We start from the raw sequence: 13,884 nt of genomic DNA, 5'->3' as shown, positions 1-13,884 counted from the left end.
GACTGAGGAAAACAAATGTTGACCTTTCCAGATGCCAACAAATGAGGGTTTTGTTCCACAGAGATTTTCGTTTGATTATCCACATATTCTGTAGCTGACAGGATTTGGAGTTGAGTTAAGTCACATCCTTTTAAGCTAATAAATAAATAAATGTATACTGACATTAGAATAAATAGGGTGAATGACCAAACAATTATAGATCAAATCACTGAGTCAATTTAATACAATGCTGTCTGTTTTTTATCCATTATAAAGTTAGCATTTGTTTTTAAGCTATACTAATCTAAATAGAAAATATCACCTTAATCAGGGATTGGGGTTAAAAATAGAATTGCAACTGTTCAAATTTTTGGTGAAATGTTTTATTCTTAATCAAAGGAACAATTAAGGATTGATTAGTCTATTTAAGGTGTGGAAGAGTTAGAAACAGCATGAAAGAGAACTAAGCATAAACAAATACAGCCACATTTCATAGCTCCTGGCTTATTCAACCAGCACTTGTTTGATTCTCTAGATTTTTCTGTTCTTGTTAAATTAACTTTTGACATAATTTCTCAATGGTTTCCTGTGTCACAGCTTAGGTATTGTTAGGTGACCTACCCTTTACTAGTCATTAAAACTGTGACTACTGTTGAGTCACATATTTGAGTCTCCCAAGGTCAGCAGATTCCTGTCCTATCTCTTTAGTGTTCTCTGCCCCTGGTATTTAATCAAAATAAAGGGGATCTAGGATCCTAAGGATCTTAGGATTTTTTCATTTGACTTATGGTTGCAACCTTCCATGAATATTGGTTTTCTAAAGATAACATTATCTTGGGGTGGTTAGGTGGAGCACTGGCCCTGAAGTCAGGGGTACCTGAGTTCAAATTTGGCCCCAGACACTTAATAATTACCTAGCTGTGTGGCCTTGGGCAAGCCACTTAACCCCATTTGCCTTGCAAAAAAACCCAAACAAACAAAAGAACAACCTAAAAAAAAACAAGATAACATTATCTTCCTGAGAGGAGAATCTGTCTTACTTTTCCTATTTATATTCCCAGGACTTAGTAAAATTCTTGGTATGTCTGGAATACTTAATAAATGTTTAATTGATTTTTGCTACTTATAGAATACCTAAATCCTCATACAACTGTTTATCCAGAACCCTACAACCAAGATTTCTACCACTTCCACCTACCAATAATCAGGAACATTAATGCTGTCTCCAGTAAATATGAACTGGCATTGTTGTAAACAGCAACAACAAAATGAACCTGATCATAAAAAGAGTGCAAAGTGATAGGATAGTTCAAAATAAAAACACAGAAGACAATGACTTGAAAACAATCTAAAAGTAAAGCCTTAAAGAAAATGCAAGCTGGATCCAAACTCAACAAGAATTGCTGGAAGAACTAAAGATTTAAAAAAAAAAAAAGAACAAAAAATAATTTTTAAATCAAATAAGAGTGAAAGAGAAAATTTAGAAAAAAAAAGTGAGAGAAATGCAAGAACATTATGAAAGAAAAATGACCAACTTGGTAAAAGAAGTACAAAAAAAAAGAAGAAAAGAAGAAGAAAGAAAAGAAAGAAAAGAAAATAATTCCTTAAAAACTAGGATTGGTCAATTGTTAAAAGAGATACAAAACCTCACTGAAAAAGAAAATAATTATAACTGGTCAAATGGAAGCTGATTATTTCATGAGATAATCAAGGAATAAGAAAATAAAATCAGAAGAATAAAAAAAAGATGAAAAAGGTGAAATATCACATGGAAAAACAATTGTTCTGGAAAATAGATTGAGGAGAGATATTTTAAAAATTATCATACTACATGAAAGCAATGAATTGAAAAAAAGCCTAGACATATTTCAAAAAATATTAATACTTCCCAGTTAGAATCAGAATACAAAATCAAAAATTGAAAGAATCAGCCTAAATCAGCCTAAACCTCCTAAATGAAACCACAAAATGAAACCTTCCCAAATTAAAGAGAAATACCAGAACTCCTAGGTTAAAGAGAAACTACTGAAGCAGCTAGAAAGAAATCATTCAAATATAAGTGAGCCAAAGTCCTGATCATACAAGTTTTAACAACTATCTATAAAGTAACAGAAGCCTTAGATTATGATATTCTGGAAGGCTAAGGATTTAGAATTACAATCAAGAATAACCTGTTCAGCAAAACTGAATTTAATCCTATAAGGGAAAATAGATATCCAATGAAACAGAGGTCTTTCAAACATTCATGATAAAAGAGCAGAGCTGAATAGAAAATTTGGCATTGAAACACTCAAGAGAATAATACAAGAAAAATCATTGGGAACTTACTAAAGTTAAAACTATTTTCATTCCCAAACAGGAAGGTGACGCATGTGACCTTTATAAAATTCATTGTTATTAGCACAGTTAGAAGGAATCTTTTTCAAAAGAGGGCATAACTGTGAGTCTATCATGTTTGATGATGTCAAAAGAAAAAAGGGAAGGGTAACAAAGGGAGATGAACTAGGAGAAACAAGAAGGCTGAGGAAGAATGGAGGGAAACATCTCACATAAAAGATGCAGCAAGTAAGAACTTTTACAATGGAGGGGAGTATCAGAAAGATTAAGGCAACATTTGAATCTCACTTTGAATTCAAAGAGGGAAATACATACATACCTAAATCACATCATTAAATATAGAATTTCATCTCATGCAATGGGAAAGTAGAAGGTGGAAGGGTTAAGTGAAATAGGGTATGATAAGAGGGAGGGTGTTGTTTGTCCTTCATTCTCCACAAAGACCATGGCATCAGGCAAATGATTTTATGACATGTATATGAATTGGATTTGAGTGAGGGAGTACTTGCTAAGTCACCAGCCTCACTTTCTTCTCCAGAGTGTCTAGGTCCAGTAGCCAGGTCAGGGTGATTGGCCTTGAATGTGAGGTAATTGGGGTTAAGTGACTTGCTCAGGGTCACACAGTAAGCGTGTGGATAGATCTGAACTCAGGCCTTCCTGTTTCCAAGATTGAAGCTCTATCTCCTGAACCACTGAGCTATCCTAAGAGGGAGGGTAGATTAAGGGAGGTGGTAGTTAAAAATAAAACAGACTTTTGAGAAGGGGATAAAGTTTAAAAAAAAAGAAAAGATAATAGGATAGAGTGAAATAGACATTTAGCAGTCACAACTTGAATGTTAATGGGGTGAATTTACCCAGAAAATAGAAGCATAAAGCACAATTGATTATCAACAATCAATTGAGAATCAACAATCTACAATTTATAAGAGATACTCTTGAAACTAAAACACATATACATAGTGAAAATAAGGGACTACAGTAGAATTTATTATGCTTCGACTGAAGTAAAAAAAAGGCAGGAATGACAATAGTGATACTTCTTTTTTTTTTTTTTTTTTTTTTTAGGTTTTTGGAAGGCAAATGGGGTTAAGTGGCTTGCCCAAGACCACACAGCTAAGTAATTATTAGGTGTCTGAGACTGGATTTGAACCCAGGTACTCCTGACTCCAAGGCCAGTGCTTTATCCACTGCGCCACCTAGCTGCCCCAATAGTGATACTTCTAATAAAGTATACACAAAACCAGAAATAATCATAATAAAATAAATAATCAGTGAAACCACAGTGGTACCTTGATATTCATCTATTTCAAAACTCATCAAATCCATTACTCAGTGCATTTTACAGGGGAAAAAATGCTTCATCGCTTGTTGTTTGCTCATCATTCTCATCCTGGCACCTCATAATGAAGTTGTGAGAGAGTTCTACCTTCAGTCTAGTTTATGAATAGTGCATAAACCCAGGTTAAGCCTACTTGTTCATTGTTTAGGTCTTGAGTGTTCAGAGTGACTGTTAATAGCAATTTATGTTTTGGCCAGAAACCCTGAGGGTCTCCCCTCCCAGACTGATATTTTTTTTTTTGGACTATGAAAAAAAAAAAGAGTATTCTTTGTTTCATTTATTACATATCTGCTTTAATCACTGAGAAGTCCTTAAGAAAATTCCACTCAGTTTAATTTTTTTAGGGGAACTAAGTAAAAATGGCCATTTTTGGCCTGTTTGTCTCATCTCTTTCTTACCTAGCTTAAATCACTGAACAGAATTTTTCTTAGTTAAACTGTAAATCTTGGGAAGACCTCAGCTTTAAAAGGTCATGATCTCCCTCTGCATTCAAGGCCACGTCTAGTTCTGATCCATATCAGGCTACTGGACCCAGATAACTCTGGAGGAGGAAGTGAGACTGGTGATTTTGCACAGTAAAAAAATCACTTAAATCCAATTAAATTGTATGTTTTGGATTCAGCTCCCTGATGCCAAGGTCCTCTGCAAGAGAGAAGAGATGTTTCTGCTAACCTTAAATGCCCATTCAATCATATTTTATTTGTTGCCTATATACTGCAGGATTTGTAACCAATCATGTTCTTTTCAGTCCATTTGATGTTGTATATTGAGTTTTTTTCAGTGACTCCTTCTCCCTATAAATTAAGGTTGTCCCACTCAAATGAGGTCTTAGTTTTCCTGAGGGGGTGAAGCCCTATTTATTGGAAAATATGTAGATTGTCAAGAGAGGAAGGACAAATGAGAACCCAATATGTCAGCAATTCCTCTCAGTAAAAGTAGAGTGAAGTTAAGTTTTATTTTATTTCTATGTATGGTAACTAAATGTATTTTTTATCCATGTCTATTTAGTTTTAAGGATCTATATTACCGAACAACCTCATTACGTAATATTAGTCCAATAAAATATAACCCTGAGGGAATTTTCACAAATTATTTCTTAATTATATTATTTCTTATGGAAAAAAATCACTTTTACTAGTTGATGTCATCACTCAACAAGAGTTCTGGAATGAATTATGGATGAATATCAATGTACAGCTGTATATTTAAAAACAGGTATTGCAGACAATGACATCAATATTAAACATGTATGCACTAAATGGCATAGCATTCAAATTCTTGAGGGAAATTAAATGAATTACAGGAGGAAATAAGCAATAAAAGTGTACTAGTGAGGGACTTCATTATATTACTTGCAGACCTAGATAAATCCTTTCTTCTTTTCCCCACTTTCAATTCAGGTACTCCTTCTTTGAGTTCTAAATCTACAATTTTATAATCTTTAAAGACTTCTCTGATCCTTCTGGATAAAAAATAACATTTCATTCTTATGCATTTTTTGTGTATTTTGTATTAATAATTCTTTGTAAATATGCCTCAACTGGAAGATAATAAGGCAGAAACTAGTATCAGACTAACATCTCACATCCTAAACTAAGATAAGGTCAAAATGTGTACAGGATTTAGACATAAAAGACAATATTATAAGCAAATTAGGAGAACAAGGGATAGTTTACCTGTCAGATCTATGAAAGGGGAGAAGTTTATGACCAAAGAAGAGATAGAGAATGTCATAAAAAACAAACTGGATAGTTTTTAGTACATTAAATTACAAAGCTCTTGCACTATAAAACCACTATAAACAAGATAAAAAAGAATGGGGATTGGGAAATATTTTTTCAACTAGTGTTTCTGACAAAGGACTTATTTCTAAAATATATAGAGAATTGAGTCAAATATATATATATATATATATATATATATATATATATATATATATATATATATATACAAGTCATTCCACAAATGAGAAATGGTCAAGGGATATGCAAAGACAATTTTCAGATTTAAAGCTATTCATAGTTATATGAAAAATTGCTCCAAATCAGTGATTAGAGAAATGCAGATTAAACATCTCTAAGGTGCCACCTCACACTTCTCAGATTGGCCAATATGCCCAGAAAGGATAATGATTAATGTTGGAAGGGATGTGGGAAATCTGAGATACTAATGTACTGTTGGTGGAGCTCTACACTGATACAAGCTTTCTGGAGAGCAATTTGGAATTTTGATCAAAGGGCAATAAAAATGTTCATACCTTTTGACCTAGCAATACCACTATTGGGTCTCTATCCTGAAAAAATCATGAAAGAGGGTAAAAAATCCCACATGTACAAAAAATATTCATGGTAGCTATTTTTGTAGTAGCAAAGAATTGGAAATTATGGGGATGTTCATCAATTGGGGAATGGCTGAACAAATTGTGGTATATGTATATTATGGAACACTATTGTTCTATTAGAAACAAGGAAGGCCAGGATTTCAGGAAAGCCTGGAAAGATTTAGGTTAACTGATGCTTAATGAAATGAACAGAGCCAAAAGAACATTAAACACTTTAACATCAAATGAGGTGATGATCAAACCTGATGGATTTGTTCATTCCATCAGTGCAATTATCAGGAACAATTTTAGGGGATTCATGATGGAGAATATCATCTCTATCCAGAGAAGGAACTATGGAGTTTAAATGAAGACCACAGATTATTCTCTTCAATTTTTTAAAAAGTTGTCATATGTATTATGTAATTTTGCTATCCCTAATATTTTCTTTCTTCCTTTTGGATGTTTCTACTCTCAACACATTTAATTTGGATCTATGCATATCATGAAAGCAAATGTAAAGACTACATTAGATTGCTTTATGTTGGAAAGAGGAGGGAGAGAAGGGAGGGAGGGAGGAAAAAATTATAAAATTCAAAACCTTGCAAAAAATGATAGGAGGAAACTAACTTTGTATATAAATGGCAAACAAAATATTCATACGTTTTTTTTTGAAAAAAGAAAGTATTTCACTCTACTTTCCAGATAAGTAGGTACCAGCTGCCTTTCTGTCTGAACAATGCCCTCCCTGCTATCTATTCCTTTCATCCCCACCATTTCCAATTCTACACCTAGAAACAAATCTATACTGCCATGCATATAGGAAATGGTTTGTCCACTCTGGGCCCACTCATCATTCTTGTAAATATTTAAAATAAAACCCCTCTCTTTTTAAAAGTTTTCCATTTAGTTGATGTGTATTACAATTGTAATTTAAACTTTTGAAGGCAGGGAATTTTTTCTTTTTTTCCCCCTTTTTTATATTTATATCCCCAGAGCTTATCCTAGCATTTGGTACATTACAGGTACTAATAAATGTGTATTTTTTAAAAATTCAATCATATCAATTGTATATATATTAAGATTACTCACTGTCAAGGGGAAAGAAGGGAAAAAGTTAGAAAAATATAGAACTCAAAATATTATAAAAATGAGTGTTGAAAACTATCTTTACATGCAATTGGAAAAAATGAAATAAAAATAAAAAAAAACCATAGCATTTAAATTATGATGCTAAGTAAGACCTGGTTTTAGAAAGACTCTTATAAATCACCATTTCACCCACTAACTCTAGCATGATTAAATCTGATTAAAATAAACTGCAAGTATTACATCTGAGAGGCACTTTCTAACACCAGGGGAAGAAATGGAATACACAGAATTTTTTTTAAAAAAGAAAATCATACCAGTTACATATTTTAACAAGCAAAGAACAGAACACGAACATGTACAACTAATAATCTTTTAAAGGCTAAATTAATTTTCCCAAAAGAAGGGAAATATTACAACCGAAAGATGGCTATGAAAGAAAAATAAGTTGTGAAAAATTTCATTTTATGAAATGAAAAGATATATATTTTAAAATTTTAATAATTTATTTATAGAAGGTAACCATAGCCAAACAAAATGGTAATTACAGGGTAAAAATAATTATCATTGCTATAAGGTAATATATTTTTAGTACAAAGTTGCCTTTTTTTTCCTAAAGTGTAAAATATAATAAATAAAAAAATAAAATATAACAAAATTGGAGTGGCTAGGTGGCACAATGGATAGAGCGCCGACCTTGGAGTCAGGAGTACCTGAGTTCAAATCAGGCCTCAGACACTAAATAATTATCTAGCTGTGTGGCCTTTGGCAAGCCACTTAACCCCATTTTCCTTGCAAAAACCTAAAGAAAAAATAACAAAATTAACAATAACAAAACCTCTTCTTTTCAGGTCTGGTCTTGCTCTGCTTAACAAGTTATCTATCCCTTAGTTGTTCTCCTTCAAATACTACTTTTCCTATGGAACTCATATCCCCATCCTTAATTTCTGGAATCGCCTATTCTAGATTAGAAATTCCAAGTTTCCACAAAAGTAAAAGATATATCCACAGATGGGCTAATAAATATTTTAAAATAGTTCTATTTTTAAAAAAAAGGTTCAACACACCTAAGCTTAATCTACATTAAACACATTTCCTCTATCACTTTCTTGAATGTAGAAAAAAAACAGTAAATCAAGGTCTGATCTGTAGCATTTGCCAATTTCTGAGGTATAAATGCTCATATTGAAAATTTAACAATCAGCTCTTAAGAGTTAATCTGTACTGGTTGTAGTATACCTTCAAAGGTACTCCTATCTGTGCCCTTTAGGGTGGGAAATCAACCAAACCTGCTAAATTGGGTGTCTTCCATATCTAAGTTTCTCTACTTTTTGAACTTTCAGGATCTAGACATCGCAACAAAAACTGAGGTGTCCAAGACAATTATGTCTAGACCATCTTCATGCCTATACTGATGAAGATCTTCATGTCTTAGTCTATATAGTTTTTTTTTCTCCTTCCAAGAACTGATTAAAAGGGAGCTTTCCTTTCTCATTGTTAATTGGTTGTTTGGATCTTCTACTTTACAAATAGGTGTCAGTCCTTACTTCAGTATGAGGGCTTTTGTTGTTGCTGTCCTAGATTTAAGGCTTCATTTCTCCCTTGAATGTCAACTCCTAGAAAATAGAGACTATTTTGTTGTTCAAACAAAAGTTTGCATTGTATTAGACAAGTAATTATATAAGTGCCCATTGTATGCACTTAATGCCTGCTTATCTGCCTTTAGAGCTGTGAAATTAAAATGTTTGCCTATTATTATAGCCAATGTGCCAGAGGTGGTGTTTGAATCCAGGTCTGTTTGATATAGGAACCTAGTTCTCCCCTACATCCCACATTGTCTTTTATTATACTTCTCATATTTTCTTCCTGATATTTCTGCCTCTGATATCTTTGGATGGCTCCAATTATCTAATGACCTTTAAGCAATATAAATAAAATGACCTATCACTTTTAGCATTAACTGGGTCAAATGATCTGGCCATAGATCGCGATAGTATATGATTAACTCAAAAACTTTAGCCTTAGCAATAAATATCATAAAATAACTAGTTTTAAACCCATAGACAAATAAAAAAATGACTAGAGGATAGGGACTATATCTAAGGAATTCCTCTATATTGGGAACTACCAATTTAAGTGGACACCATCTTTGCAATTTATTGTCCCTGAGAACGCTGAGAGGTTAAACAATTTGCCCAGGATTCCATAGCCAGTATAAATCTGTGGTTCCATCCCATGGATTTGAACAAAGAACTACCTTGTTTCAAGGTCAGTTCTCTATACCTCAAATTGAAACAATAGTTATAAACAAAAAATTGTCAATCCAATTCAACTCTGAAATATAGCACTTAGCATTAGTACTATATAATTTTAGTGGGATTTTAAATTTTTATATCTGCACTTCTAGATATATGGAAATTTCTACATTTTAGTTAGAAATGGTCCCTAGTAATTGAGAAACTGTATAAGGGGGGGGAATAAATGTCAGACAAATTTTAAAGAGAAAGATTGTGTTTTCTCCTTAAACTGTTTTAAAAAACATAGTCACTGACCCCTTAAATCTTAAACCAATTACAGATATTGTAGTACCATCACTAATTACATGCTGGGAGCATTAATTTAAAATGGCAGTTTCAATTTTCATTTCATCAAGACAAGACAGAAAATGAAGGTGCATACTAATTAGTTCATATGTGTCATACACCTGAAAGATTAGGGGGAACCTGTGCTCATTTAAAGTGAGTTATAAGCAAAGTGCTCAAACCTTTCTTTTGAAGGACTGCATATAAATAAAAGGATTATGTGACAAAGGAAATTAATAATGAGTATTCAAACATAGAAAAGTTGAGACATGCTTAGAATCCAAAGAACCTCTTAATACAGAAATTTTCTTTTTTGAAAATGGATACTAATTTCCTTATTTTAACTTTTCATTTAAAATAATTTTTAAAATTTTCAGGTAAGTTTTTATTAATAATCTATACTTCCTCATATCCCTTCAATGAACAAATTTTAAACACTAAAGATAAAAGTTTGAACATATTTATCAAAATGAATTTAAGAAAATTCAAAAGATATATCTCCAAAACTATTTGTCTCCAGCATTTTTAAAGTATATGCAATTATCCCTTCCACGTCATGACTTTCTCTATCATGGTTTCAATATATTACGATCAGTATAAGAATTTAAATGAGAATTTTTGGGCAAGTTTTGTAGAAGGTGCAGATGACATGTGAAGGCCAGCAGATGACACAGAACCTATGACCAAATACTTAATCCGAATTTTACAATAAGTACTGTAAGCCTCTCATAAAAGCAAAAGAAAAAAATTCAAACTTCTCTGGTATGAAGGGAGGATCAAAATATTTTACACAGATTTCCCAAATCACAAGGACCTGCCCTTAACCCCCCCCCCACTGAAACAATCATTCATTTCCCCTTCTCTCCACTCCTTCGATGGGGTAGGGCTCACTGTACTATTCATTTTCTTCCATTTTCCTTCCATGAACATGGAACCTCTTCTAATGAGTCCAACTGTCTTTATCACTGTCCTTTTCTTGCAGAATAAACTAACATCATCTTCCGTTAATTAAACAAACAAGTAATTTCCCCATCCTATAAGAGAAGGAATTTTTTCATGATTCTAAATTATAAAACAAAGGAGTTCTTTTTATGTCCCTCTGACAGTAGTCAACTAATCAATCAGTCCTGAAGCAGTTGTTATTTCAGCCTGTGCTTTGGGTCTTATTAGCTTGGAGCTATTTATGGGGAATAAATGTCAAGGTTCAAAATACACCAAGCAGAAGGCAAATTCCCTAAAGTATATATCTGACCTAAAAAAAGGTGGGGGGGATGAAATAGAGGAAGTGTTGTATTATATTTCATGTGCTGTATATGTGGCTGGAACAGATTTGGTTCTTCCAGTTTGGCCTACAGTTCTAATTGATACAAGGTGTTCTAGATACAAATCTATGAAGGAACCAATTTACCTCCTGCATTCTGCAGTCCATATTTATGTGCTAGCTGCCACAGTTATGTGCTACTGCCACAGAACAGTTAGTTAAGTTCAGAGAATCAAATTCAAATACTCCCTTAGACATTTACTCGTTATGGAAATCTGGGTAAGCCACTACTCTTTCATTCTTAGCTCCTCATATCTAAAAATTAGGGTGGGACTCAGTGGTCTTTTTGGACTCTTCCAGATCTAAATCTGTGATCCTATAATTTAGTATTTTACCTTTGAGAAAAGAAATTCTCAGTGAGATTAAAAACTCTGAGAATAATTGGTCTAAACCTTAGTTATAGTTTTTAATAAAATTTGTAGCACTAAGACTATGATGGATAAGTACTATCATGGGACTTCTATTTTAATTAATAAAATATATAGCTTTTAGTTTTCATGATTACTAATGATCCCCCCACCCAGGATATGTACCCCAGGAATACAATTAGGCTATCATTGTCATTAGTTTATACTTTCTCTTTCCATTTTCCAGAGATGTAAATGATGATGACCTATTGATTTTTTAAAAAGAAATAAATAATTCACTAAATTTAATTTTTTTAAATTAAATTTTAAATATTAAGCATACAAACAGAAACAGACTTACTAAATTAAAATCAAATGCATGGATGAATACACAAAGGGTGAGTTCCCTTATGAGATTTCATTGGTATAGGAAACACCCAGTAAAGAAAATCCATCTAAAAAGGCAGATTTCCCTCAGTTCTACATCTTAGAGTATTAAAATATTTCCTGAAACAGTTAAAAATTAAATTACTTGCATCAGAGGTGGAAATTGGCCCTGTAACCCACTAGTCACACTGCCTTTCATATGTAGTTGTATGTAATAAACATTCACAGATTAGAGAATGCTTAATGAGTGCTCTAGTATATATTAGCAGAGGGGCAGTCTGGAAGAGGTCAGAGAAAAACTCATGTTACCTTTCTCAAATACATATTTCATATTTACAAAATAAAAGCATTTTGTTTACTTATTTCCATGAACAACTCAATGATATGTATAAGGCATTTAAAAGTATATGGAGAAAAATTAAACAAGAGTCAAAACATATCAGAAGAAGACAATGTAATCTATGACAACAATAGTGGCTCATACTTGTATAGCAAAGTGCTATACACTTTTGTATTTGACTCCCACAAAGCCCTTTAGTGTAGTAGGAGGCAGCTTGACAGTATAAGGTTAAATGGATTTGGAATCAAAAGACCTAGGTTTGATTCCTGGACTAGCCAGTTAATAGCTGGGAAAGTTACTTCATCTTTTAGGGCCACACTTCCCTAATTTTGTATGATAAAGGAGTTGGACAAAATGATCCCCAAGCTCCTTAGCAGCTTTAAATTGTATGTGATGCCATTTTAAAGAGGAAAGCATTCTTGCTCAGTGAGGTTACATAACTTCACACAGCTACGAAGTTGGAGAAATGGACTAAAAGGCCAGGTCTTACCTGGAGGCAGGAAATCCTGAGTTCAAATTTGATTTTAGATACTTACTAGCTTCAAAGTAAAATAAGGATAATAACAGTCTACTTCTCAGAGTTGTTGTGAGTATCAGTTGGGACAGAGGAGAACTTAGCACACCGTCTGGCAGATAGTGATATAAATTGAATTAAGTTTTAATGTGAAGTTAGCTATCATCACATCACCATCATCAACATCATCATCATCATCATTATTATTTTATCTGTTTTTTAGTTTGTTATTTCAGCCATGTCTGGCTCTTTGTGATCCCATGTGGGGTTTTTGGTGCAAAGATACTGGAGTGGTTTTCTATTTCTTTCTCCATCTCATTTTATAGATGAGAAAACTGAGGCAGACAGGGTAAAATGACTTATCCAGGGTCATGAAGTTAGTGTCTGAGGTCACATTTGAACTCAGGAAGATGAGTCTTTTAGATTTCAGGGCTAGAGCTACATCCACTGTGCCACCTAGCTGCCATTAATCATTCATCATTATTTTAATGCCAAGTCTGATGGTCTGTCTTTTACCCCATACTATCTGCCTATAAGTCTCAAAAAGATCAAGAAATACAGAGTTGGAATGATGAATAACCATATTACTTTTAGCAAATCACCCCTACTTCTAAGTACCAAAGTTACTCCATATGAGAATAAAAGATACCACAAATGAAATAGTAGCTATTGAAAGAGAGTTTCTGCATGGATTTAGCTTATAAATTTATGGCCTTGATAAATCACATAGTATTTTTTCATGTTTTATAACGAAAGAAGACAGATAATTTGAGTCCCTTTGATCAGAAGTTATCCATCAGCAAATATTAATGTTAAAAGCAATTTTTTTGATTATGCAACTTCTTAAACCTTTTTAAGCCCTAAAGGCTTTAGTGCCTTTAAATATGCTCAATTGAATCTTACTACTGAAGGTAACTTCACACTTTCAAATATCTTTGAATTAGAATGGCTAAAGTCAATATCACCTCTAATCTACCAATACCACCTTGTGTTTATGACAGTGAATAGAAGTCATTATATTAGTTTATCACTTGTCTTCATCATTTCAAAATTACATTGGCAACTGCAGCGGTGTATTTACTTCCACAATTCCATCTGTTACCTGAATCCATGGCCACCTGTCATTTTCTGCTGCAGTCCAAGCATTTACAAGCCCCTTCTTGTTAAGTCGTGCATAGTAAGGGTACCATTTTTGCAGCCCAAAAAGAGCTCGATGGGTAGATGAAGCTGTGATTTGCTGGTTGGATATGATTCCTCCTTCAATTCCCAAAGGACCAGAGCATTCTGGAAATGAAAGTCATTGGAAAATGTGAGCTCATCCCAAATAAA

At 33.2% G+C, this 13,884-nt stretch overlaps 1 protein-coding gene across 1 annotated transcript in view; it reads right to left on the bottom strand.

Moving 5' to 3' along the window:
* EDIL3 (EGF like repeats and discoidin domains 3) overlaps positions 1 to 13,884 on the bottom strand; it is a 629,614-nt gene that overhangs the window by 207,618 nt on the left and 408,112 nt on the right. Inside the window, exon 6 of the mRNA XM_074207740.1 lies at positions 13,658 to 13,839. Coding sequence (XP_074063841.1) covers positions 13,658 to 13,839 — 182 coding nt within the window. The remainder of the gene's footprint in view (positions 1 to 13,657; positions 13,840 to 13,884) is intronic.

This window comes from Macrotis lagotis, chromosome X (assembly GCF_037893015.1).
Source record: "Macrotis lagotis isolate mMagLag1 chromosome X, bilby.v1.9.chrom.fasta, whole genome shotgun sequence".
Taxonomy (NCBI): Eukaryota; Metazoa; Chordata; class Mammalia; order Peramelemorphia; family Peramelidae; genus Macrotis; species Macrotis lagotis.
The sequence above is the reverse complement of the archived record's forward strand: the minus strand, read 5'-3'. Positions and strand labels throughout refer to the sequence as shown.